The sequence below is a fragment of the Danio aesculapii genome, chromosome 5 (genome assembly GCF_903798145.1).
Source record: "Danio aesculapii chromosome 5, fDanAes4.1, whole genome shotgun sequence".
Classification (NCBI taxonomy): domain Eukaryota; kingdom Metazoa; phylum Chordata; class Actinopteri; order Cypriniformes; family Danionidae; genus Danio; species Danio aesculapii.
The window spans coordinates 52,425,783-52,451,493 of record NC_079439.1 but is presented as its reverse complement, the minus strand read 5'-3'; the positions used below and the strand labels follow the sequence as shown (position 1 = coordinate 52,451,493).

Below are 25,711 nucleotides of genomic sequence, written 5' to 3'. Positions count from 1 at the left end.
CACCCTTTGGCAAGTCACTGCTACACAGACGTGCATGTGTGTGTGTGTGTGTGTGTGTGTGTGTGTGTGTTTGCTCCCCATTGGCTCGCTTAGTATTACATTCATTGATTCCATGAAGAGGACGAAAAATGTCAAACTGTTCATTAATCTTAATAAAGACTGCTGAAGACCGGAGTCTCTCTTTGCTCTGGGCAAGGATGCAATTTATGTAAAAGAACAAACATTATACACAACACTTTTTTGAGACCCAAAAGCAAAACAACAGATTATGACCTTTGACTTTATCAAAACATAAACCTGTTCATGATCTTTGATCCACCGTCATACAAAAGTGTAGTGACCGTGAGTGAGGCATATAATAAAATATTTAAAATATTATTTATACTTTTTATGTCTCATACTGCATATGAATTATTATTATTATTATTTTATTATTGATATTATTAATAATTATAATAATAATAAAGTTAAATATTATCACAGTTAGTATTATTTTGAAATAGAAACTAATTCTAATATGCAGATTTGAGCTGCAGCAATTTTGTACCCTTACAGATGAACACCCCCCCCCCCCCCCAAAAAAAAAAAAAAAAAAATATATATATATATATATATATATATATATATATATATATTATCCATTCATTCATTTTCTTTTCGGCTTAGTCCCTTTATTAATCAGGTGTCGCTTCAGCAGAATGAATCGCCAACTTATCCAGCATATACCCTTCCAGCTGCAACCCACCACTGGGAAGCACCCATACATACTCATTCTCAAGCATCCGCTCTGGACAATTTAGCTTACGCAATTTACCTGTATCACATGTCTTTGGACTTGTGGGGGAAACCGGAGCACCTGGAGGAAACCCACGTGAACATGGGGAGAACATGCAAACTTTACACAGAAATGCCAACTGACCCAGCCAAGGCTCGAACCAACGATCTTCTTGATGTGAGGTGAGAACACTACCCACTGCGCCAAAGGAATACATAATAAATACAACTTAAAAAAAATAAAAATAACAAAAAAAGATATAGTTTTGTAACAAATTACTGCATTTACTTTCAACCATCACTTTTGATAAACTTAGCTATGATTCTCAACCAAAATGATAAATAATATTATAAAAACAAAATAAAAGTGATTAAAAAAAGATTTTTTGTCAATTAACTTGTTAAAGAGAATAAGAATATTTTAAAATCTTTTTTTTAATTTGATCTAATGTACCTACTTTTTAGACTCACTGAAGTTGGCTGAGCAGTGTGTGGGACATGGCAAAATCACATCCGTTCAATGAAACAATGTGACAGAATTGACAAAACATATTTCAAAACACTTATAATTCTACCTATATGTGTGTAAAGGTTTAACCAAATATATTAAAACGTCAGAATTTCATTATTTCATTTTATATTATATATTATAATATAGGACTTTCATCGATCTTGTGGGACATCAAAGGCACTTTATAGTGATACTGACCCAAAACGTTCATAGCAACTGTTTTATAGTTGACCCAAATCCAGTTGCACAGGACACAAAAATTAACAAATCATCTCACAATACTTGACATTTCAACGCTACAAAGCTTTACCTGACTGAAGAACAAAATGTCCAAAAAGGGACACCAGCACAAATAGCACCATCTTGTGGCTGGTAGTCCAATCTCATTTAATCTTCCTTTCGAAAAAGAAGCAATATGGCAAGCCATTTTAACATTTAATCTAAACCATTTAGCCTACTAGTATCTATTTCCATGCCTCTTTTATTTATTTATTTTTTTTATTTAAGTATAGTAGATTCTAGTCCTCATAATTCTATTATTCATTCAATGCTAGTAATTAGGCACGGTGGGACAGTGGGTAGCACAATCGCCAAACAGTAAGAAGGTTGCTGGTTCGAGCCCCGGCTGGATCAGTTGCCTTATCTGTTCTGAGTTTGCATGTTCTCCCCATGTTTGCGTGGGTTTCCTCCGGGTGCTCCGGTTTCCCCCAACAGTCCAAAGACATGTGGTACAGGTAAATTGAATAAGCTAAATTGGCCATTAGTGTAAGTGTGTGCAAGAGTGTGTGGGTGTTTCCCAGCATTGGGTTGCAGCTGAATAGGCATCCGCTGCATAAAACATATGCTGATAAGTTGGCAGTTCATTCCGCTGTGGCGACCCCAGATTAATAAAGGGAAAGAAAATTATTTATTGCTAGTATAATATTTTACATTTGACTGTTTAGGTTACTAGCTGGTGGTTCATTTTCTAATCATTTTCTAAATCAGATTCTAAGCCAAAGGATAATGAATGAATGAATGAATAAATGTTTAAGTTGCTAGGATGTTTATTCTATTCCTCTTGAACAGCCACTTACTTTCATGCATTTTATGAAAAAATTATCAATTATCATGTTGTAAATCCAGCAACTCTGATGTCACCTGCAGTGTAGACTAATATGGCAATATCACCAGTCATATATCAAATAACATGACCGTTATTAAATCTTTTAACTGAAGAAATGCATGTACTTACACATATTTGAGAATTGGGATATCTCGTAAATTGAGAGTCAGATATTTCACACTATAATAAGGATGTTTGTCTATATTTTCAAAAAAGGAAAAAAATAAACAGAATATGATAATTAACTTTAGCAATTTAGCAGTTCTGGTTCCCTCGTCCCAAAGTCAATTAGTTTTTTGAATGGGAACGAAAATTGCTAAAATGCTAACTTGCTTAGTGGAATTTCCCATAAAACTGATGTCATACGGTGCATTCCAAATGAGACATATTGCCCTCTGAAGGACACTGAAATTTAAATCCTGCTCCCGCCATCTACCGCGTTTTATTTGGAAATTTATTCCCCCGCCGCAAGAAAACTGGTCGGGTCCCGTGGCTGACCTTTACTTCGGAGTAAAAACATCATGGCCACCATTTAGAACTGTAATTTCAAACTGAAATGATCAAAACTGTCCACTTTAAAGTGCCCTTTGGAATGAAGTTTGAAAAACACAACTTGCAATTTAGTAAATTATCATTTTAGCAGGAAAGCTGTGGTGTCACACAATGCACTCAATTTGGAAAGGCTCATCCCATGCTCTAATCCAGAGATGCTCAAACTAGTTGGCCCATACTTTGGTTTGGCCGGCCATCCCATCTGAGAAGAGAGGGAGAATGATGGGGATGGTTTCAAGATTGTCAATTAAAATTTAATGCAACCCTTTGTTTGTATGTTTTATTGACAAAAGCTAACTGAAATGAAATCTTAAGCTCCAATGTGTTATAAATGTAATTGTTTGTTTTATTGCAATAAGTTATAGTTTAAAAAAGTTATACTGCATTAGGTAATACAATTATTTTTATTTTTAAATATTATGAAGTAAATTAGGAAATTTCCCATGGCTAGTTTAATATAAAGTAGTTTAGTATATTTACCTTCGACTCACGATGATATTAGGTATTTGGCCCTTTATACAAAAAAGTTTGGGCACCCCTGCTCTAATCCTTTCAGAAGAAACGTCCGATAGGGCATAGGAATGAGTCCTTCAGACTGGAATCACCTTCGTCCACTCTATTACAATACATGTTAAAACAGCTTGCCATATAAAAGTAGCATAAATAATGGATCTTCATTGCAGTTCCTTGAAAGAATGATGAGATAATCTGAATGACACATTTCTCAAAATAATGCTGAAAGAGAACAGCTTTGATACCATTTATAATAATGATAATATAAAACAATAATAATATTTATTATTAATTTTGGCTTAGTCCCTTTATTGATCTGGGGTCGCCACGGCAGAATGAACTGCCAACTTATCCAGCATTTGTTTTATGCAATAGATGCCCTTCCAGCTGCAACCCATCACTGGGAAACACATACACACTTATTCACACACACACTACGGCCAATTTAGCTCACCTCATGTATTTGGACTGTGGGGGAAACCGGAGCACCCGGAGGAAACCCACGCAAACTCCACACAGAAACGCCAACTGACCCAGCCGAGGCTCGAACCAGCGACCCTCTTGCTGTGAGGCGACAGCACTACCTACTGCTCCACTGCGTTGCCCTATTATACTATTAATACTAACTAATATTAACTGGTAGTTATAATAATAATAATAATAATAATAATAATAATAATAATAATAATAATAATAATAATAAAAACAATACGTCCAGAACGAAATATGTTAACGGATATGATTTTGAAATCGGATGTGACGTCAATTATGTTGGCACCACGCAGACTAAACAGTTACAGTAATAAACACACTACACAAGACCCTTGTTCATGTGTGGTCGGCAATTGATATTATGCAACCTTTAGTCTTTACTAACCAGGAAGCGTCACGCCTTCATCCTGCTGCGCTTTACGTAATTCAATACCGCTTCGCAAACGAGAACGAGAGAAGATAGCGAACTTGTCTGGTGGTCTTACATATAGTAAAATGCAAAGATCAGTCAAAGAGCTGAGTGTTCGTTATGACCCGATCAACGAAACCAGTACTTTTACTAATGGAGACATCGTGGAGGGGCGAGTTGTTTTGGAAGTGACCAAAGAAGTAAAAGTGGAAGATTTATTTGTGAAGCTGACAGGTGACGCGGACGTGCGCTGGACCGAAGGATCAGGTGATGACGAGAAATCCTACAGCGACCATGAGAGATACTTCAAACTAAAGCAATACTTAATTCAGGACATCTCGAAGAAAGGTCAGCTTGCTAATTATTGCCATTTGTTCATTTACCCATCGATTAAATACCATACATTTTATTATGTGCAATCTATGTAGTAAATATTGAGGTAAAGTTGGTTTTATTTTCACACATTCGGACTTTCTCCTTAATATATTTTTATTAAAGTATTTTTTGCAAATGGGGAAATTATATCAGCAGCCAATGACTATAACATAGAACATCGTTCACAGTCAAATAAATAGTGCTAATGTTGTTTTGAAGTCATATTTACATGTGATTTCATACTGAATACTCAAAGTACCATGGTAAACATTAAAGGGAGCATATCATATGTTGTCACTGAATGATTGTGCTAAAATAAAAGCAACTTTACCTCAATGTATTAAGTTTGGGAAAAAGACTACTACAACTATTTACTGCTGTAATGTATATTGTTTCAGGACAATGTGAAAAGAATACCACACTTGTAAGTGGAGAGACTTGTAAGTAAAGTTTTCATTAATATTTGACACTAATACATTATATAAACTGAAACAAATAAGCATAAAGCTATATGTTATCCTGGACCCTGCTTAAGTTCTTTTTTTTTTTTTTTTTTTTTTGCAATATGCAAGATTACATCACATTACATTGGACATAAACTAATATATATATATATATATATATATATATATATATATATATATATATATATATATACATACATATATATATATATATATATATATATATATATATATATATATATATATATATATATATATATACGTATATATACATATACACACACACACAGTTGAAGTCAGAATTATTAGCCCCCTTTGATTTTTTTTTTCTTTTTTAAATATTTCCCAGGAGATATTTAACAGTGCAAGGAAAATTTCACAGTATGTCTGATAATATTTTTCCTTCTGGAGAAAGTCTTATTTGTTTTATTTCGGCTAGAATAAAAGCAGCTTTGAATTTTTTAAGGTCAAAATTATTAGCCCCATTAAGCAATATCTATTTTTTTTGATAGTCTACAGAACAAACCATCGTTATACAACAACTTGCGTAATTACCCTAACCTGCCTAGTTATTAAAACTATTATGTTTAGAAATGTGTTGTAAAAAAATCTCTCCGTTAAACAGAAATTGGGGAAAAAAATAAACAGGGAAGTTAATAATCCAGGGGCGCTAATAATTCTGACTTCAACTGTATATAAATATAGTTAAAAATAATATTCATTTGTGAAGATATAAACATCTAAAATATTGATATTTTGTACAATTTATGAATAAATTAATTATACAAATAAGGCCCATAGCCAGCCTGGTGAAAGGACTGGTTCTTTTTTCTCAAAAAATGAGACGTAAATGCTGCATTTTAGTGACATTTTAAGCACTATTTTTAGCTGGATTAGTTTGTCAGATGGTCATAATAACTACACTTTGTGATTTACCAATAATATTTCTTAAATATTTAGAATAAAAAAAATATGAAAAATAATTATTTTTAAAGTACAAGTGTATTATCATATATAATAATATATCATATATCATTAGAAAAACAATAGGAATCTATTAAAGTTTTTAATTAAAAACTGTAGTCTAATGTCATGTATTAGGCAAATAACAAACTGGCCAGCACATTCGAATATTCTCAATCACAATTTGGCCATTTGATAAAAAAAAATGAATGAAAACATAATAATAATAATAATAATAATAATAATAATAATAATGTAGATCTTCACGATTTTTGTAGCCTCGCTTGTAAAAAAAAAAGTACATTTAAAAAATCATGGATAACAACAATAGCCAAAATAGTATTCAAATTAATTTGAATATTGTCTGCTTTTGGTGCTTTTTTGTTTTTAATAAAAGTCACTTGTAAAATATTTTCTATATTTAAAAACAACACCGTAGCGAAAGTCAGATTGTAAAATGAAAATATTTGTTAGCATTGGCCAAAACTGATTAGCTGAAGTCCCGCCAAAGCAAAAGCCAACAGAGGATTCCACAGTTGTCTTAAAGGGCACCTATGGTGAAAGCTTTTCAAGCTGTTTAGGCAGATATTTGTGTAAGTATAGTGTATAGACCGCCATATTGGGGTGATTTAAAGACATACAGTCCTTTTTTTTTCTCAATTTAACAACATAAAAACGGTGGACAAATTGGAGCAGTTTTTAGATCGACCGCAACTTGACTTAGGAGTGCAGTCCCCTCCGCCCACCAATATTGATTGACAGGCACGCGTCACCTAATCCTCAGTTTGTCGTTTCACGTCCGCCATTTTTAGAGTGTGAGTCAAAGCGATGTCACTACTAAAGGAATACCCTTGCTTTATTTTTAGATGCAAGGCTCATTGGGCTCAACACAAGATCAGCATTCATCACATGATCGCTGTAATCGGAATTATTGTTTGTAACTTTGTTTGTAGGTAGGTTTGCAAACTAGTACTTTTCATTGCGTCTATCTTAAACTTTAGCCGTTTGCATTTCTCGAGGTCACAGAAGCTCCCTGTGAGTGTGATCTTAACTAGGTGCAGCTGAATGTGCGAGCGCCTTTGCCTCACGTGAGTGTCGGTCCATTGCAAATGAAATAATGAATTTGCCTGCAGGTCGCACAACAGAAGCGCCGCTCGGCGACACGCAGCGCCATGCATTTTGGAATTCTAAACATAGGTTTCTATCAGGGTACACACAGCGGCGCTTCAAGTCGGCAGCTGTCCGCGGTGCCCAGCCAGGATTCGGGACACTTCATGTTTCTGCCACGCCACAGAGCTCCATCTGAGTAGCTTCATTTTAAATAACATGCGAATGTCTGTATCTGGTGTGTCCGTATCTGGACTCTAAGCGGGTCATCCGGTGCCATAGTCAAAGTTAATTCAGTGTGCGTCGTTATTAGTGTCGGTGTACACGCTCAGAACTTTAAACTAGCACACAGTTGGCTGTAAAACTATACAAAGACACAAATGATTTTGTACTCTCGGCTTGGTCTGTGTCCGAGGTGTACGGCTGAATGCTGATCCTCTCATTCATGCTGCTTTCTTCTCTCTGTCTGCCTGTCTGTTGCAAACACAGAGCGAGGAAGCTCTTGGCTCCGCCCCCTTGTTACGTTGGGCGGGAATTTGAAACTAATTTTCATGTGAAGCAACACACCCCTAAAACAGCGAGCTGTGTACATGCCCCAAAATGACACATTATAACAGAAAAATCTAAATTGTGTTTTGAACGGAACCTAAACTGGCACACTCAGAAGAACCATAATATTAATGTTAAATCATGAAAAAGGGGTAAACTATGTGCCCTTTAAAGCCTTTTTCGATGGGTTATTTTCACTATTTATGATGGCATAGCAGTCAAAATAGGACAAATGAGCTCATGTATGAGACAAATTCTGGACCTTTGTCAGTGAAGGGTGGGTCTTCCGAACCCCCCCTGACTACAGGCCTGCACAACCTGAAAACAAGCAAGGTGAAAGTAATCTTTAACACAAATATGTTTTCTTTGAGTGCAGGTTTTTTTGTGCAGCTGGTTCTGTAGCCTTCATTGCACCACATGCGAATGTAATATGAGCAACCCAACTAACCGATAACTGTATTTGTTACGAATTGCAACAAATTTCATTATCAATAAGTACTGATTTTTATTAATTAGTTTTTGCAGTTCATATAGATTATATATAATATAGATTTGTCTTTTCTGTCAAACATCAACAGAATATTTAATAAAGATTATGTTTCATTAAGACTAAATTCCGTAAATATAATGTATTAAAAATACTGTAAATATATTAAAACTCTTGTTCTTTTGGTCAGTAATAAGCAGAACTTTAAAGGCCGGTCCACACCAAGTCAAAACCAAACAAACCTTGCATTCTCTCCTCGTGTTGGCTCATGCATGGACAAAAAATCTGTCCTTGAACACACCAAATGGATGAAAGCCGACTGAAACGAGAGCATGTGTTTTGCGCCTGCGTGGGAGTATGTGTTTCTTTTCTGTTCTGGGAGGGCAGTATCTGTTTACACAAAGGAAGACCAGAACTTCCACATGCACACGCAAAGCATAAAAAAAGCAGCTTTCAGTACTGTACACAGATGGATTTGCTGTTGCAAACATGACTGATAATCTAATAATGTATGTAGTTTGCAAATATTTGAGAAATTTAGTGAAATTACAACCGGCCTCTTTGTGTTTCTTGACTTGTACTTGCTGTTACTTCACTACGTCACACTTGCGCTTTGATTTGTTGCTGAATAACCAATCAGAGAGCTCTCTTTAGCCAACGGCCCAATTCAGATTCTAGATGTTAAATTGGGTCAACACAATCTGACAAAACCGATGAGAGTTGACATGTCAAACACACCATACCAACTAGCTGAACCATTGCTAACCGACGGACCGACGAAGCCCAAAGGCTGACCATAGACTTGTTGTGTCCCGGCCTTTTAAGATTTCCTCGGTATTTCGATTTTTTTTAACCCCCAGATTTTAGATATAAATATTGTCCTAAAAATCTACATCTAAAGAAATGGAATGATTTTGTTGTCCTGGGTCAATTATTTAATAATAATTTGCTGACAGCAGACTTACCGATCTAAGCATGTCTTCTATTCTTCAGATGGACCGGTGATTAAACCAGGAAGTCATGTCTTTCCATTCAGATTTCAGCTGCCTCAACAGTGAGTGATGCTACAGAAACAGTTCTTACAATTAAAATCTTCAGAGGTGGTTGCTCTCTGTCATGTAATACACAGATGAGCCAATACATCATGATCAGTCACAGATGAAACACATGTCATTAAACAACTAACAATGCCACACATTACGATATACACTTACTGGCCACTTTATTAGGTACACCTTACTAGTACTGGGTTGGGCCCCCTTTTGCCTTCAGAACTGCTTTAATCCTTCATAGCATAGATTCAACAAGGTACTGGAAATATTCCTCCGAGATTTTGGTCCATATTAACATGATAGCATCACGCAGTTGCTGCAGATTTGTCGGCTGCATATCCATAATGCTAATCTCCCATTCCATCACATCCCAAAGGTGCTCTATTGGATTTATATCTCGTGATTATGGAGGACATTTAAATACAGTGAACTCATTGTCATGTTCAAGAAACCAGTCTGAGATGATTCGCACTTTATGACATGGCGCATTATCCTGCTGGAAGTAGCCATCAGAAGATGCGTACACTGTGGTCATAAAGGGATGGACATAGTCAGCAACAATACTCAGGTAGGCTGTGACATTGACACAAAGCTCAATTGGTACTAATGGGCCCAAAATGTGCCAAGAAAATATCCCCCATTACACTACCACCACCAGCCTGATCCGTTGATACAAGGCAGGATGGATCCATGCTTTTATGTTGTTGATGCCAAATTCTGACCCTATCATCCAACTGTCGCAGCAGGAATCGAAACTCATCAGACCAGGCAGAATTTTTCCAATATTCTATTGTCCAATTTTGGTTAGCCTATGCTAATTGTAGCCTCAGTTTCCTGTTCTTAGCTGACACAAGTGACACCCGGTGTGGTTTTCTACTGCTGTAGCCCATCCAACTCAAGGTTAAAAATGTGGTGCGTTGAGAAATGATCTTCTGCATACCTCGGTTATAACGAGTGATTATGCAAGTTACTGTTGCCTTTCTATCAGCTGGAACCAGTCTGGCTATTCTCCTCTGACCTCTCGCATCAACAAGACATTTGCGGTCACAGAACTGCTGCTCACTGGATATTTTTTATTTTTTGGACCATTCTCTGTAAACCCTAGAGATGGTTGTGCGTGAAAATGCCAGTAGATCAGCAGTTTATGAAATACTCAGACCAGCTTGTCTGGCACCAACAACCATGCCAACGTTCAAAAGTCACTTAAATCACCTTTCTTCCCCATTCTGATGCTCAGTTGACCTGCAGCAGATTGTCTTGAACATGTCTACATGCCTAAATGCATTGATTTGCTGCCAAATGATTGGCTGATTAGAAAATTGCGTTAACGAGCAGTTGAATAGGTGTAAGGTATACCTAATAAAGTGGCCGATGAGTGTACGCAATCAGTACTACTAATGAATGGCCGAGAATGAAGATCAAAGCTACTTTGACAAGGGCCACATTGTTGTCATGGCAGCTGTTCCAGGGTCCATAATGTGATGGGCTGCAAGGTGCACGACCAAGTTAGCTTTTATACTTTTTCCAGTATTAAGTAAAACAGACTCTGTGGTACTAAATTTCTGATGTTGGAGACAGAAACCACCGAACACTTTCAGGGGCCTTACAGAGCCCATGTATCAGTGGGCCAATCAGCAACATATTTAGGTTGATGTTTAGGCTTATAATATATATCAAGATATTGCTCCTCAGTGTGTGCGTGCAGTGGAAAAATTTTTTTTTTTTTTTTGCTAGATATAATTCTTTTAAGTACAAAAACACTATATACAGAACAAATCTGGAAGAGTTTTGTGCTGCCTCTTACTTCCCTGCATTTTTTTATTATGATATGATAAAAGAGAAAAATGACCCCAAGTGAACATAAGCATTTTCAGAAAAAGCAGATGTCAATTATATTCATTGTTCAATATTTTAGAATATTTACCTAAGTGATGATGTGCATGTTAAGTGAGGAAGACATATCATACTGCATGTATGTTACAATATTGAGTCATATTTGACTATATTATGCACCATCGTGCTTGTCATAAATTTTTTTTAAAGAAGTTATTATTATTATTTTCTTAATTTCAGAAATATGCCTCCGACCTTAAAGGATTTCATGGTTGGGTGAAGTAACATCTTGATGGTAAAGCTGAATAGATCTTGGAAGCCAACATCAAGTGCACAAGCAGAAATTAACTTTGCGCCCAGAAATTATGGGACCGATGATCACTTACTGGTATGATTTTTAATACTAACACTTATTTTTAATCAAATTATTCATATAAATAGCGAGATTATGTATTGCGTACACCAGGGCTGCTCAACTCTGTTCCTGAAGATGTACATTCTTGCAGATTTCAGTTGCAACCCATATGGAGCACATCTGCCTGTAATTATCAAGTGCTGTTCATGTCCTAATTAATTGGTGCAGGTGTGTTTGATTAGGTTTGGAGCTGAACTCGGCAGGGAGGTAGATCTCCAGGAACTGGGTTGAGCACCTCTGGCATACAATGTTTAATTATATTTAAACTATCTGTTTGTAAAATGTAGATTAAAGAGTAAATCAATTATGATCCTATGGTTAATTTTTATTTATTTACGTTTTTAATACAGCAACCACAATCTGGTTCTGAAGACAAGAAGATGAAACTTTTTGGCTCCGGAAAAATGTCAATGACTGTAACAACAGACAAAATGGGCTACATGCTAGGTGATGATTTTATTAAAAGTTTTGTCCCAAACACTTGACACTGTTGAGTAATGCCAATAGCTTGGTTTATGCCTTTTTTTCACATTCCAATGTTGACAGGTATGCCGTAAAGGTGCCATATACTGCATTGGTTTAATAAGTTAAATTGTTCTTTAATATCTACATAGTAGGTTTATGGCTTCGGTAAGTAAAAAAATCCAGAAACGATTTTAAAAGCTCATTTATTAATCCATATAATACCCTTAGAATCAGAAGGTCCAAAGCACACACACAGAACATGATGTATGCTGAACATGGACAAATATAAATCCAATCAGAGTAACGTTAACCTATTTTGCTAACCAGATCTGTTGTGGATAAAGGCTAAGTTATAATTAAACTTAACAAAAGAGAGTCATAGTGATGTATGGCGTTAGATTTTGAAGCTAGTCAAAGAAAACACAACCAGGACTTCAATATCAAAGTCCTTTAAGGACAAGTCATTTCACTCAGTTGCAATCTTTGAAACACCTCTCGGCAGTATGCTCGGGCATTCTGTCTCAATGGGAAAACATCAAATTCTCCAAAACTGCTTGCCAAGCTTACGATTAAATTTCATATTTGGAATCGGCAATAAAATTAAACATCAACTGTCTCCTTATTTTTTTTCATTCATTTTATTTTTGGCTTAATCCCTTTATTAATGAGGGGTCGCCACAGCAGAATGAACTGCCAATGTATCCAGCATATGTTTTACGCAGCGGATGCCCTTACAGCTGCAATCCATAACTGGGAACATCCCTACACACTCATTCACACACACAGACACACTACGGAAAATTTTGCTTACCCAATTTACAGATACCACATGCCATTTCAGATTTTTTTTGGCAAATGCATTTTTTTTTTTAAATATACAGTTGAAGTCATAATTATTAGCACTCCTTTGATGTTTTTAGTTTCTTTCTTTTTTATATTTCCCAAATGATGTTTAACAGAGCAAGACATTTTCACAGTATGTCTGATAATATTTAGAGAAAGGCTGATGTGTTCATTTTGGCTAGAATAAAAGCAGTTTTTAATTTTTAAACACCATGTTTAAGGTCAGTAGTATTAGCCCCATTTTAAGATATATATATTTTTCGAGAGTCTACGGAACCAAACCATCGTTATTACAATAACTTGCCTCATTACCCTAACCCCCCCCCAGTTAACCTAATTAACCTAGTTATGCCTTTAAATGTCACTTTAAGCTGTATAGAAGTGTCTTGAAAAATATCTAGTCAAATATTATTTACTGTCATCATGGCAAAGAACAAATAAATCAGTTGTTAGAAATGAGTTATTAAAACTATTATGTTTAGAAATGTGTTGAAATAAATCTTATCTCCGTTAAACTAAAATTGGGGGAAAAAAATAAACAGGGGGCTAATGATTCTGACTTCAACTGTATCATATGTTGAGCAAATCCATGAATGAGGAAGGAAGGGGCATTTATATTTAATTTCTGGTTAATACGAAAGAACATACACGCACAAAATGCAGTGTACGGTTCGTAACACTATTTTTAAGAAAATAACTTTTGAAAAATTTAATATTGGCCACAAACCGCTGGTGTTATATCACTGATCTGCACCCTCTCTATCTCACTTGCCATTTTGACAGCATAGTCAATCATGTACAGTTCTGAAAAACAGGGCCACGTCTTTTATTTTCTGAATTGTTTTGTCCTTGTTTGGAAAATCTGCAAAACAGTTCAGTTGCTGTACTTTGCATACTCGCCATCCATAAAGGGTTTCACTTGCCTTGCAATCTGCAGTGAGCAAGTAAAATATGCAGCATTCAGACTGCAAATTGTTCCTGCAGCTGTTTCTGTTTACGTTGGAGCTCCTTACACGCCTTCTTTTGGCTTTCGCTCAGTAAGTGTCTCTTAAGGAAATGAGGAAATGCTTTCTGTGCAGGTCAGACAGAGCAGAGCACCAGAGCTTTCAATAAAAGCAAAGTTTCTGTCCACTCATTTAGAAACTTTCGATGTTCTTCAGATTGTCTTCTGTTCATTATCATCACTCATAATTGTTTGGTTTGAATTTACGTGCACGAGGTTATCATATAAACGCAAGAAACACATGCGTATTGGTCAAACCTCATTTTATTGTAAACTGTTTTTATTCATTTTGCTGATTTCTAGTGACATTTATAATTTTTTAAACTCTAAAATATTATTGAGGGCGTCACAGTGGTGCCCACTGCACCACTGTAACAATCGCCTCATAGCAAGAAGGTCACAGATTTTTTTAAATTGTTGCAAATTTATTAAAAATAAAAAACCTGAAAAATCACATGTACATAAGTATTCACAGCCTTTGCTGTGGAGATCTAAATTGAGCTCAGCTTCTTTTTCCACTGATCATTCTTGAGATGTTTCAGCAGCTTAATTGGAGTTCACCTGTGGTATATTCAGTTGATTGGACATGATTTGAAAAGGCATACACCGGTCTATATAAGGTCCCAGGGTTGACAGTGCATGTCAAGGAACAAATCAAGCATGAAGGCTGTGGAAGGTTACAGAAAAATTTCTGATGCTCTGAAAGTTCCAATGAGAACAGTGGCCTCCATCATCCGTAAGTGGAAGATGTTTGGAACCACCAGCACTCTTCCTAAAGCTGGCCGGCCATCTAAGCTGGGTGATCGGGGAGAAGGGCCTTAGTCAGGGAGGTGATCAATAACCCAATGGTCACTCTGTCTGAGCTCCAGCGTTCTTCATGGAGAGAGGAGAACCTTACATAAGGAAAACCATCTGTGCAGCAATCCACCAATCAGACCTGTATGGTAGAGTGGCCAGACGGAAGCCACTCCCCACCTGGAATTTGCCAAAAGGCATCTAAAGGACTCTCAGACCATAAGAAACCAAATTCTCTAGTCTGATGAGACTAAAATTGAACTCTTTGGAGCAAATGCCAAGCGTTACATTTGGAGAAAACCAGGCACCGCTCATCACCAGGCTAATCCCTACCATTCCTACAGTGAAGCATGGTGGTGGCAGCATCATGCTGTGGGGATGTTTTTCAGCAGCAGAAACTGGAAGACTAGTCAGGATAGAGGGAAAGATGATTGCAGCAATGTACAGAGACTTCCTAAATAAAAACCTGCTTCAGAGTGCTCTTGACCTCAGTCTGGGGCGACGGTTCATCTTCCAGCAAGACAATGACCCAAAGCACACCGCCATAATATCAATAAAGTGGCTTCGCAAAGAGTCTGTGAATGTCCTTGATTAGCCCAGTCAGAGCCCAGACCTAAATCCTATTGAACATCTCTGGAGAGATCTGAAAATGGCTGTACACCGTCTCTTTCCAAGAGGTACTGCAAAGAGGAACGGGCAAAAATTCCCAAAGACAGGTGTGCCAAGCTTGTGGCATCATATTCAAAAAGACTTGAGGCTGTAGTTGCTGCCAAGGGGCATCAACAAAGTGTTGAGCAAAGGCTGTGAATACTTACTGTATGTGCATGTTCTTGTTTGTAAATTTGCCACAATTTCAAAAAAAAAAAAAATTCACATTGTCATTATGGGGGATTGTGTGTAGAATTTTGAGGAAATAATTTAATCAATTTTGGAATAAGGCTGTAATATTAAAAAAAATGTGGAAAAGCACTGTGAATACTCTCCGGATGCACTGTAAGTGGAATTATTGACACTGGTTCATTGAGTTATTAGAAAATACTGCACCCCCAGGTGTAACACCGACTCCACATCGTACCAATTATTCCTCACATAGTATTTACACACTATATTACAAAATTAACTAAACTTTGTTATTTGAATGGAAACCATGTTATTATCACCCCCCCCCCCCCCCCCCCCATCATTTATATATGTTGTCTCTAATTCCTATTTATTTTTGCAGGTGAAATAATAAGGGTTTCTGTTGATATTGACAACTCTTCATCTCGTGATGTCAAGCTAAAGTACAGCCTCAAACAGCTACAAACATTTCTTGCGGGAAGAAGCACTAACCATGCATATAAGGACATAGCCAAAGAAACTAAAGACTGCATCCCATCTGGAGGAAAGACAAGATGTATAGTGGACATCAAGCTTCCTCATGACATTATGGTCACCATTGAAAACTGTAGAATTATAAAAGTGCAATACGAACTCAAGGTGCTATTTTGTCTTCCTTTTTATTGTTAGAATTAAAGGGATAGATTACCAAAAAAAGTTTTGCTCACGATTATATCACTTTCCTTCTTGCCGACACATAAGAAAATATGTTTTGACTCAAAATTCAGAATATCTTTTGTGTTCCAGTGAAGAAAGGTTGGCGTATGAAAGACATATAAAGTTCTTTTTTAAAGTTATTTCTTTCTGCTTAACACTAAAGAAGATATTTTGAAGAATATTGGCAACCAGTAGGCATTTACTTTCATTGTATTTTTTTCTACTATGCATGTCAGTGGCAGTGGTTTTTAGCATTTTTCAAAATGTCATATTTTGTGTTCAAAAGGTTTATTATCAGTTGAGGATGAGTAAATGGTGAGCAAATGGAAAAAAACAAATGGCTAAACCATCACTGTATTGTTCAGAAATTGTTAAATGATTATTAATTTGTAGTAACAATTTATAGATATATTAATTTTATAACATGATGGATACTTTTTAACTTTAAGTCTAAAGCTGAAATAATTGTTTTTTATTCACAGTTTCACAGCTCACCTGACCTTTTCTGTACACGACTGTCTTTCAGGTCTATCTGGATGTTTCTTTTGCTTCAGATCCAGCAGTTAAATTCCCTGTGGTCATTATTCCACCAGTACAGCAGTGTCCTCCCTGGCATGATCCTCCTCCACCATACATGCCACCTCAGCCTAACCTTGTGCCCTATCCTGGTGGAGCTCCTCCTCCTCCTGCAGGACTGTACCCTAATCTGTCAGATCCAGTGCCACCCTATCCAGGAGCCGCTGCGGGGGTCTATCCAAATCCAAATGCCATGCTGCCTGGTTTTCATCCGGCTCCATCTGCACCAGTTTATGATCCAAATCAAAGCACTAAAGAATCTTTTCCTAATGCGCCTTATTAGTTTCTTTCACCAGCCAAACTGACAGCCTCTCGTACTATGTTATATTAATTATTGTCAGGGTTTTACCTCAATGCAATCAAGCTTATTGCCTGTTATTGTGCCTTAAATTTTGAGCACTTTTGCATATCATAGGCAATATACAGTAGTCTACATTTGAAGTAAATCGAAATCTTTCATCAGTGTTGTCCCTTGAACAACACCCATTATTGTCTTAGGACAATTTTTAAAAATAAAATGATCCACTTCAAATGTTGACACTCGCCAGCCACTTTTTTAGGTAAATCTTGCTAATACTGGGTTAAACCAGAACAGCCTTAAGATTTAACAAAGTGTTGGAAATGGTTGTCTTTGATTTTGAGCTATATTACTACAGGCTGGAAGCCTCAGATTACTATTATGTTAAAATGGATTGCAATAATAAAACACGCTATTTTGAAATACCATTTCCCAAGTCTATTGTCTTCCTAGAGTTAATAACAAGCCAAAATAGCAATATTTTAAGCCGCCTTTTCGCTGCACATGACAAACGACAAGCGACAGACCGGAAGTCATTCATTTCCAGTGGAGAGTAGTCCAGGAGCTACGTGGAGTATGCGGAAAATTCGAATCCGATTTGAGCTCCTGGGCCCGGTTTTTCAAAAGAAATCTACTAGGATTTTGAATAACAGATTGGATCAAATCAAGAAAAAACTAATTACATAATTGGATTAGATCAGGTAATCCAATCTTGGTTTTGATCCGGATCAAACCTTTAGTTTGGGTTTTAAACCTTTTTTGTAGGATTTGGAATAAACTGGAAAAATTCTGGAATAAACTGATCCCATCAGAAAGGTGGATTCAGCATGGATTTCATGCCCAAAATGTAATGAAACTTTAAAAATGTATCAAAATACTATATTTGGATCATGCAGTATCTTACAAGATATCCTATTTATTCATAAGGTTTTCATTTTATTTGTTCATTCATCAGGCTACAGTGATTAGGTAGGCTTTAACATATTCAGCCTTTCGGTATAGACCTACAGCAAAGTAGAAAGAGTTTGGCCTCATAAAATAATCCCCCAAACAGCTGTTAAAATTGACCAAAAACAATAAATGTTATTCTGTCACTGATATATATATATATATATATATATATATATATAATATATATATATATATATATATATATATATATATATATATATATTCATCACAATGGAAAATATTTTTGTTTTCAGAATATTTATTAGTGATGCATGCAATGATTACAGAATAACCAAAAAAAATGCAAAGAACGGCAGTCTAATCTAAAACAAATCCTGATCAGAAATAGTGTATACTAACCTTGTTGCACGTCCTGTTTGCTCGTTCTGGCAGAATGCAGGAGGTTTGTTAGGTTCTCCAAGGGGCTTAGGTGCATCATTGTCAGCACAGAGAAGGACATTGCGCTTTGTAGCGATGTTGTGCAGGACAATACAGGCAAGAGTTACGTTGCATGCTTTCTGTGGTTCCACTCTCAGGTAGTTAGGCATGCAAAGCGCCTCTTAAGAACGCCATTTAAACGCACATCTTGTAGCGCTGCCACATAATTGAGTTATGCTGACTGAAAAATTCATTAAATGTGTGAATTGGCCATGCAGTTAAGCATACTCGCACTTAGTTTTTTTTGTAGCCCAAATATATATTGAGTAATGGTCTTATTTTATAGTCTTTTATTTTGAAGTGATGAGGGGAAGTGAATGTGTCTAATCTATTTCCTGTTCCAACTGTTGCTGTTTTTTTTCCATAAATACACATCTACATAACATACACACCACAAGGGGGAGATAGTGGGCACATGGACACTGCTCAAGGTGACATCTGAAGAAGCCAGAGGAGCACATGGAGTGAGGTGTTTGCCAAAACTACCTTGTATTTTTCTTCTTGATTCGTGGGCAAAGGACAATTGTTTTGCGTGGATTTTTTTGCTCTTTTAGGACTCATTAGTCTTGCAGACCCACAGTCAAGACTATCCTAGGAGGACCTTTACCGTACAGCAACAAGGCATGGTTCCAATTATCCGGACTCAAACTTTGGGGTGAGCGCGAACCATTTTGCACGTACACATCCACTGACTTTTGGACTTTACACTCACACACACACACACACACATACGGGGATTCACCATTTTTTGTATTGTGTTATGGTACGAATGTTGTTTGTTTTTTTTTGTTTAAATGTAAGGACATTTTCAGAGATCTGTGTAGTTATAATACTTAAAGTATTCTTTATCAATCCATGATAAAATTTGAAAACAGGAACTAGAGAATTGAACCTTTTTTTTATTTTTATTCTTGTGTATCCCGTTGATTTAAAGACGAGCGTTACATAGTGGTGGCCAGTACGGGTAAATTCTATATTTAGCACTAGTTCTAGTTTCATATATTATCATGGATGATTCATATACAACTGTGGATGAGGTTGAAAATACAGAAACACAAATCAACCCTGTAATACACACTGTTGATTCATGTGAAGGAAATGAAACTGATTATACAGGTGAACAATTTACAACTAGACGTAATCCAACTGAACAATTAACATCACTGCTTAGTTCATTGTATATATCAGATACTGATCAAACTGCTGGTGTTTCTGATGAAGTGGGTAATCAAGGTATTTATGATGAAGTTTTTCAGTTAAAGGAGGATTTATTGGCTCTTTCTGATAAAGTTCAAAATATGGAATATGACTTTAACCAAGCTTTTGAGAGTACAGTGAATCGTGAAACAAACTTCAGACAAGCATTAGATGATCGTCTGAACAGTATGCAAGAACACTTTGAGGATTCATTGAAGAAATTAGAAAAAGCTGTCATTGATTGTTTTCTAAGGAGAGATGAAAAATGGGAAAGTAAAATTAAACAAATTTACTCAACAAGCACCCCATATTCTTCTAGAAGACAAACTCTACAGACAAAGGTTACACATTCAGATCTTTTTTCCACTGCACAGTCACCTATAACCAAACCATCTTTTGATGCTACTTACCATGTTTCTGCCCCTAATTCCTCAGGTCACCAGACACAGTCTGACGCTAACGTTTTACCTGGTTCATCCTCCTTTTTCGCTCGACCTCCAGTACGTCTGGAGTTCCCCTCTTTCGGTGAAACCTGTGAGACAGCCGATGTATTCAACTTCATTGAGAAATGTGAAGACTATCTAGAGGTGAGACCATTGTCCAATCTGGAGCTATTGGGTACACTTAGCACTGTCCTGCAAGGTCCAGCTTTAAGTTGGTGGAAGGCTGAAAAGGGAGAGGTGAAAGACTGGGAATCCTTTAAAAGAGCATTAATGGATGCTTTTCTACCAGCTGACTATATGTCTGAAGTAGAAGAAAAACTAAGAAATATGGTACAGCAGCCCAATCAACGGCTCAGGGATTTTGCATACAATTATCGTGCTTTATGCCTGAAATGGAAACCAGATGCTTCAGAAGAAGAACTGGTGAATAGGATTCTGAATAACATCAACCCCAGAGTTGCAGGATGCTTGAGGGGGACAGTTAATACTGTTAGTCAACTGGTGAAAGTGGGAGCACTGGTGGAAAAGGACTGCATGGGGACAAAGGAGTACTGGAAGAAAGTGGAAAGTAGTGGTGAAAGAGACAAGACCAAGAAGTCATCTGAAGCTGGTTCTCGCAAACATCTGGCTGGTGTGACTATAACCCAACATCATCCAACATCTTTCTTGTTGGGAGTAACCATCAAAGTGAATGGACAGGAGATAACAGCCGTCCTGGACACAGGTAGTACATTTACTTTAATTCAAGAGAGTGTGTGGAAGAGACTGAGATTTAAGAGAGTTGAAACATCAAAGACTTTATCCTCTCAGAAATTCATCATGGCTGATGGAACCATACACCACTCTAGGGATCATCAGTCAATGAGTGTTGAGTGGCATGGAGAAAAATATGAGATGGGAGCCTTCATTATGAGAGATTCCCACTTGGCTTTTCCAGTGATTATTGGACTTGACTTTCTGAAGCTCGCCAGAGTGGTGGTGGATTTAGAACAAGGGAGATATGGGATAAGAAGAGGAAAAGACTGTATGTACTTCCCCTTCATGTCTGTTTTACCCCCCTATTCCCAGGAAATGCCTGTAAGTCCATCCTGCTCAGTGAGACATGCTGCACTCCACCTGTACTGTGCTGTTCCACCTTACTATCAGCCAAAAGTTGCTTATCTATCTGATACACCAAGCATCTGTTATCCCGAAGAAGTAAGAGACTTGATTACTGCATGGCCAATTACCACCTCAGAAAAACTTGGGCATACATCGATTTATCAACACAAAATCACCCTCACAGACCATACTCCAGTAACATCAAGAGCTTATAGAGTATCTCCATTAAAGAAAAGCATTATTGAAGAAGAGGTAGATCGAATGCTGGAGAACAACATTATTGAGCCTTCTTTCTCACCATGGTCTTCTCCGGTGGTCCTGGTCCCCAAGGAAGATGGAACTTATCGTTTCTGTGTGGACTACAGGCGTCTTAACAAAAAGACCATCTTTGATGCTTATCCCATGCCTCTAATTCAGGACATCTTGGAGTCATTGGAGGGAGCTACCTGGTTTACATCCTTGGATTTAAGATCTGGATATTGGCAAGTCGAGATGGCAGAGGAAAGCAAAGAGTTGACTGCTTTTATCACCACCAAAGGCCTATTCCATTTTAAATCGATGCCATATGGACTGAAAAACTCTGCTGCAACATTCCAACGACTAATGGAGAGAGTGTTGGGAGAGTTGAGGGGTAAGATATGCTTTGTCTACATCGATGATATCATCATTTATTCTAAAACCCCAGAAGAACATAAGAAACACTTACATCAAGTATTAGAGAGACTTACTCAGGCCAACCTCACCCTGAACATGAAGAAATGTCAGTTTTTCACCAGACAACTGAAATTCCTTGGACACCTGATCACAGAAAGAGGGATAGAAATGGACAAAGAGAAGATTCAAGCAATCGTGAATTTTTCCTACACCATCTGACCTGAAGTCCCCTCCAACGGTTTTTGGGGTTAGCAGGTTGGTATCATCGCTATATTCCTCATTTTGCTGATATCACCGCTCCCCTAAATCAGTTGAAGAAAAAAGGAGTGAGATGGGATTGGAATGAGGAATGTCAATCAAGTGTGAATGCTCTGAAGCAATCCTTACAACATGCACCTATACTTGCACAACCAGACACCACTAAACCTTTCCAGATACACACAGATGCTAGTGATGTGGGACTAGGAGCTGTACTCACTCAAACTTGTGACAACCAGGAGAAAGTAATCGCCTATGCTTCAAGGACTCTGTCTCCAGCGGAGAAGAACTATAGTACATCAGAGAAAGAATGTTTGGCGGTGGTCTGGGCAGTAGAAAAGTGGAGACATTACTTGGAAGGGATGCCTTTTGATGTTTTCACAGATCATTCTGCATTGACTTGGGCATTTAATTGCCCAAAGACCTCTTCTCGTCTGACACGCTGGACCCTGAGGCTGCAGCAGTTTGACTTTAGAGTTCAACACCGTAAAGGGTGTGTAAACTTGGTACCTGACGCTCTGTCCAGAGCTGGTGAGTCAGTACCTAACCCTTGTCTTTCCATCACTTCAACAACTGCATCAGAGTTGCCTATCAGTCTGGATGAAATACAAAAAGCTCAACAAGATGATAAAGCTTTACTCCAGTTAACATCCACTCCATCACGCTGTGCTGCCAAAGATCAAGCCATTACCTTTGAGAATATTCAGGGTATTTGGTACAGAAAAGTTCCCCTAAAAGGTGAAGGGAATAAGTATCAGCTTGTGGTACCTGAAGAACTCACTAAGAACTTTCTTCACTACTTCCATGATAATCCACTAGCTGGTCACTTGGGTCAACTCAAAACTCTTCTGAAGATCTTGGAAGTGGCATGGTGGCCATCTGTAAGAAAAGAGGTCTGGAGCTATGTTAAAAGTTGTAAGCTCTGTCAGCAGTACAAGCCCAGTAACAGTAAACCCTCTGGACTTTTGCAGAGTAATTTAATTACTGAACCAGGACACACTCTAGGAACTGACCTGATGGGACCGTTCCCCATAAGCAAGAAGAGAAATGCTTACATTCTTGTGATTGTGGACTACTTTACAAAGTGGACAGAATTATTCCCCTTGAGAGACAGTAAGACCCAAAGATTGCAAAGATTCTCAAAGAAGAAATCTTTACCCGATGGGGTGTCCCAAAGTATTTAGTTTCAGACAGAGGTCCACAATTTTACTTCTTCCATCTTGGCTGATGTGTGTAAATCCTGGGGCTGCATACAAAAACTAACTACTGCTTACCATCCACAAAGCAATCTGACTGAGAGGGTAAATAGGACTCTAAAAACAATGATCGCTTCCTATGTAGGCCAACAACACCAGAACTGGGACAAGTGGTTGCCCGAGTTGAGGTATGCTATCAACACTGCTCAACAGGAGACAACGCGTTGCACCCCAGCGGAGCTTATGGTAGGACGTCAGATCCATGGACCTCTGGAAAGACTCATACATTTGCCTCCATCACCTGATCAACCATCATACACTGTACTGGATCGACAACACCACCTTCAACAGGAGGTTGTGTGTAGAATGAGGATGAACCAGGCTAAACAAGCTAAGTACTACAATCTTAAAAGGAAAGATGTACAATTAAGGTGGGTGACTTAGTTTGGTTTAAAACTCATCCTCTATACCAGTGCAGTCAGTAAATTCACCTCCAAATTAGCTCCGAAGTGGGAAGGACCTGGGGTGATTTCTAAGAGAAAGGGCCAATAAATTACTCTATATCATGGGGTGATCCACCAAGAACTGATTGTTTTAATGTGGTTAATTTAAATACGCTTTTATGGTCGTTCTTCCTCCGAGATAGCCGGGCCTGGGGGGGGGGGGTCTATGTAGCGCTGCCACACTAATGAGTTTGCTGACTGAAAAATTCATTAAATGTGTGAATTGGCCATGCAGTTAAGCATACTCGCACTTAGTTTTTTTTGTAGCCCAAATATATATTGAGTAATGGTCTTATTTTATAGTCTTTTATTTTGAAGTGATGAGGGGAAGTGAATGTGTCTAATCTATTTCCTGTTCCAACTGTTGCTGTTTTTTTCCATAAATACACATTACATAACATACACACCACAAGGGGGAGATAGTGGGCACATGGACACTGCTCAGGTGACATCTGAAGAAGCCAGAGGAGCACATGGAGTGAGGTGTTTGCCAAAACTACCTTGTATTTTTCTCTTGATTCGTGGGCAAAGGACAATTGTTTTGCGTGGATTTTTTTGCTCTTTTAGGACTCATTAGTCTTGCAGACCCACAGTCAAGACTATCCTAGGAGGACCTTTACCGTACAGCAACAAGGCATGGTTTCCAATTATCCGGACTCAAACTTTGGGGTGAGCGCGAACCATTTTGCACGTACACATCCACTGACTTTTGGACTTTACACTCACACACACACACACACACATACGGGGATTCACCATTTTTTGTATTGTGTTATGGTACGAATGTTGTTTTGTTTTTTTTTTGTTTAAATGTAAGGACATTTTCAGAGATCTGTGTAGTTATAATACTTAAAGTATTCTTATCAATCCATGATAAAATTTGAAAACAGGAACTAGAGAATTGAACCTTTTTTTATTTTATTCTTGTGTATCCCGTTGATTTAAAGACGAGCGTTACTCTGCAATGAGCAGTGTTGAAGCGTGCCTGCGCCAGTGTATTTGCTGTTAGAAAAGGAGTCATTAGCGATGGTAGGAGTGGGTAGGCACTGTCTCCTAATATTATGCCATCCGGTCGGTTGATTTCGAGGTCTCAAGATGCGTGCATCATAGACAGACCCTGGCCACTTAACAACGATGTTGGCGATGATGAGGTCAGCATCACACACAAGTTGTACATTGATGCTGTGCCTCCCCTTTCTGTTTATAAACTCCCATTCATTCTCACGAGGTGCTTGTATATTCACGTGTGCAGTCGATTGCTCCAATAGTATTGGGCATGTTCCCCAAAAGAAAAAAGCTGCGCTTGGCCTGGGCAGTCTGGTTGTCCTTTGGAAAAGAAACAAATTCATTCACCATGCTGGACAGTGCGATTGACACATCTCTCACCACATCACACACAGCTGATTTCACCACTCCATATACTCACCAACAACTTGATAGACTTGATAGTCCCACGTGCATAAAATCGGAGAGCAATGAGGATCTGGGCTTCCACAGACAGACGGTGACTCCTTTGGGTTCTGTGTTGAAGTTTTGACTTGAAAAAGTTCACAAGGTACTCTATATCAGCCTTCCCAAAGCAAAACCAAACATACAGCTCAGTGGTGTATTGCTCCAGTGCTTTATACATTCAACATACACCCTTTGACGGTATCCTCTCCTGGCAAAGTGGTGGTGGTGGTCGTGGACAACACCTGCCATTTCACTGTCTCTCTGTGAATCCTCTGAGAAAGGCTGATTTATATGGCTGTGTAGTTGGTCTTTTCAAACACACCTATTACAACTGATTAGTTTTGGCTTGTGTTCAATTGAGGCAATGGGACCCAAGGCCCTTCATTGATGAACAGTGTTCA

At 37.8% G+C, this 25,711-nt stretch overlaps 1 protein-coding gene and 1 pseudogene across 1 annotated transcript; one reads left to right on the top strand and one right to left on the bottom strand.

The window, feature by feature from the left end:
* The first annotated feature begins 4,232 nt into the window (after window positions 1-4,232).
* si:dkey-172m14.1 (uncharacterized protein LOC567451 homolog) lies at window positions 4,233-17,545 on the top strand. The gene is given in 7 exon segments (XM_056458464.1): window positions 4,233-4,704; window positions 5,130-5,171; window positions 9,295-9,355; window positions 11,427-11,574; window positions 11,952-12,048; window positions 15,930-16,186; window positions 16,770-17,545. Coding segments are annotated over 7 exon segments (1,200 nt in total). The 5' UTR covers window positions 4,233-4,442; the 3' UTR covers window positions 17,103-17,545.
* A 5,451-nt stretch (window positions 17,546-22,996) lies between these two features.
* LOC130228712 (putative nuclease HARBI1) lies at window positions 22,997-25,488 on the bottom strand (annotated as a pseudogene).
* Between the last annotated feature and the right edge of the window lie 223 nt (window positions 25,489-25,711).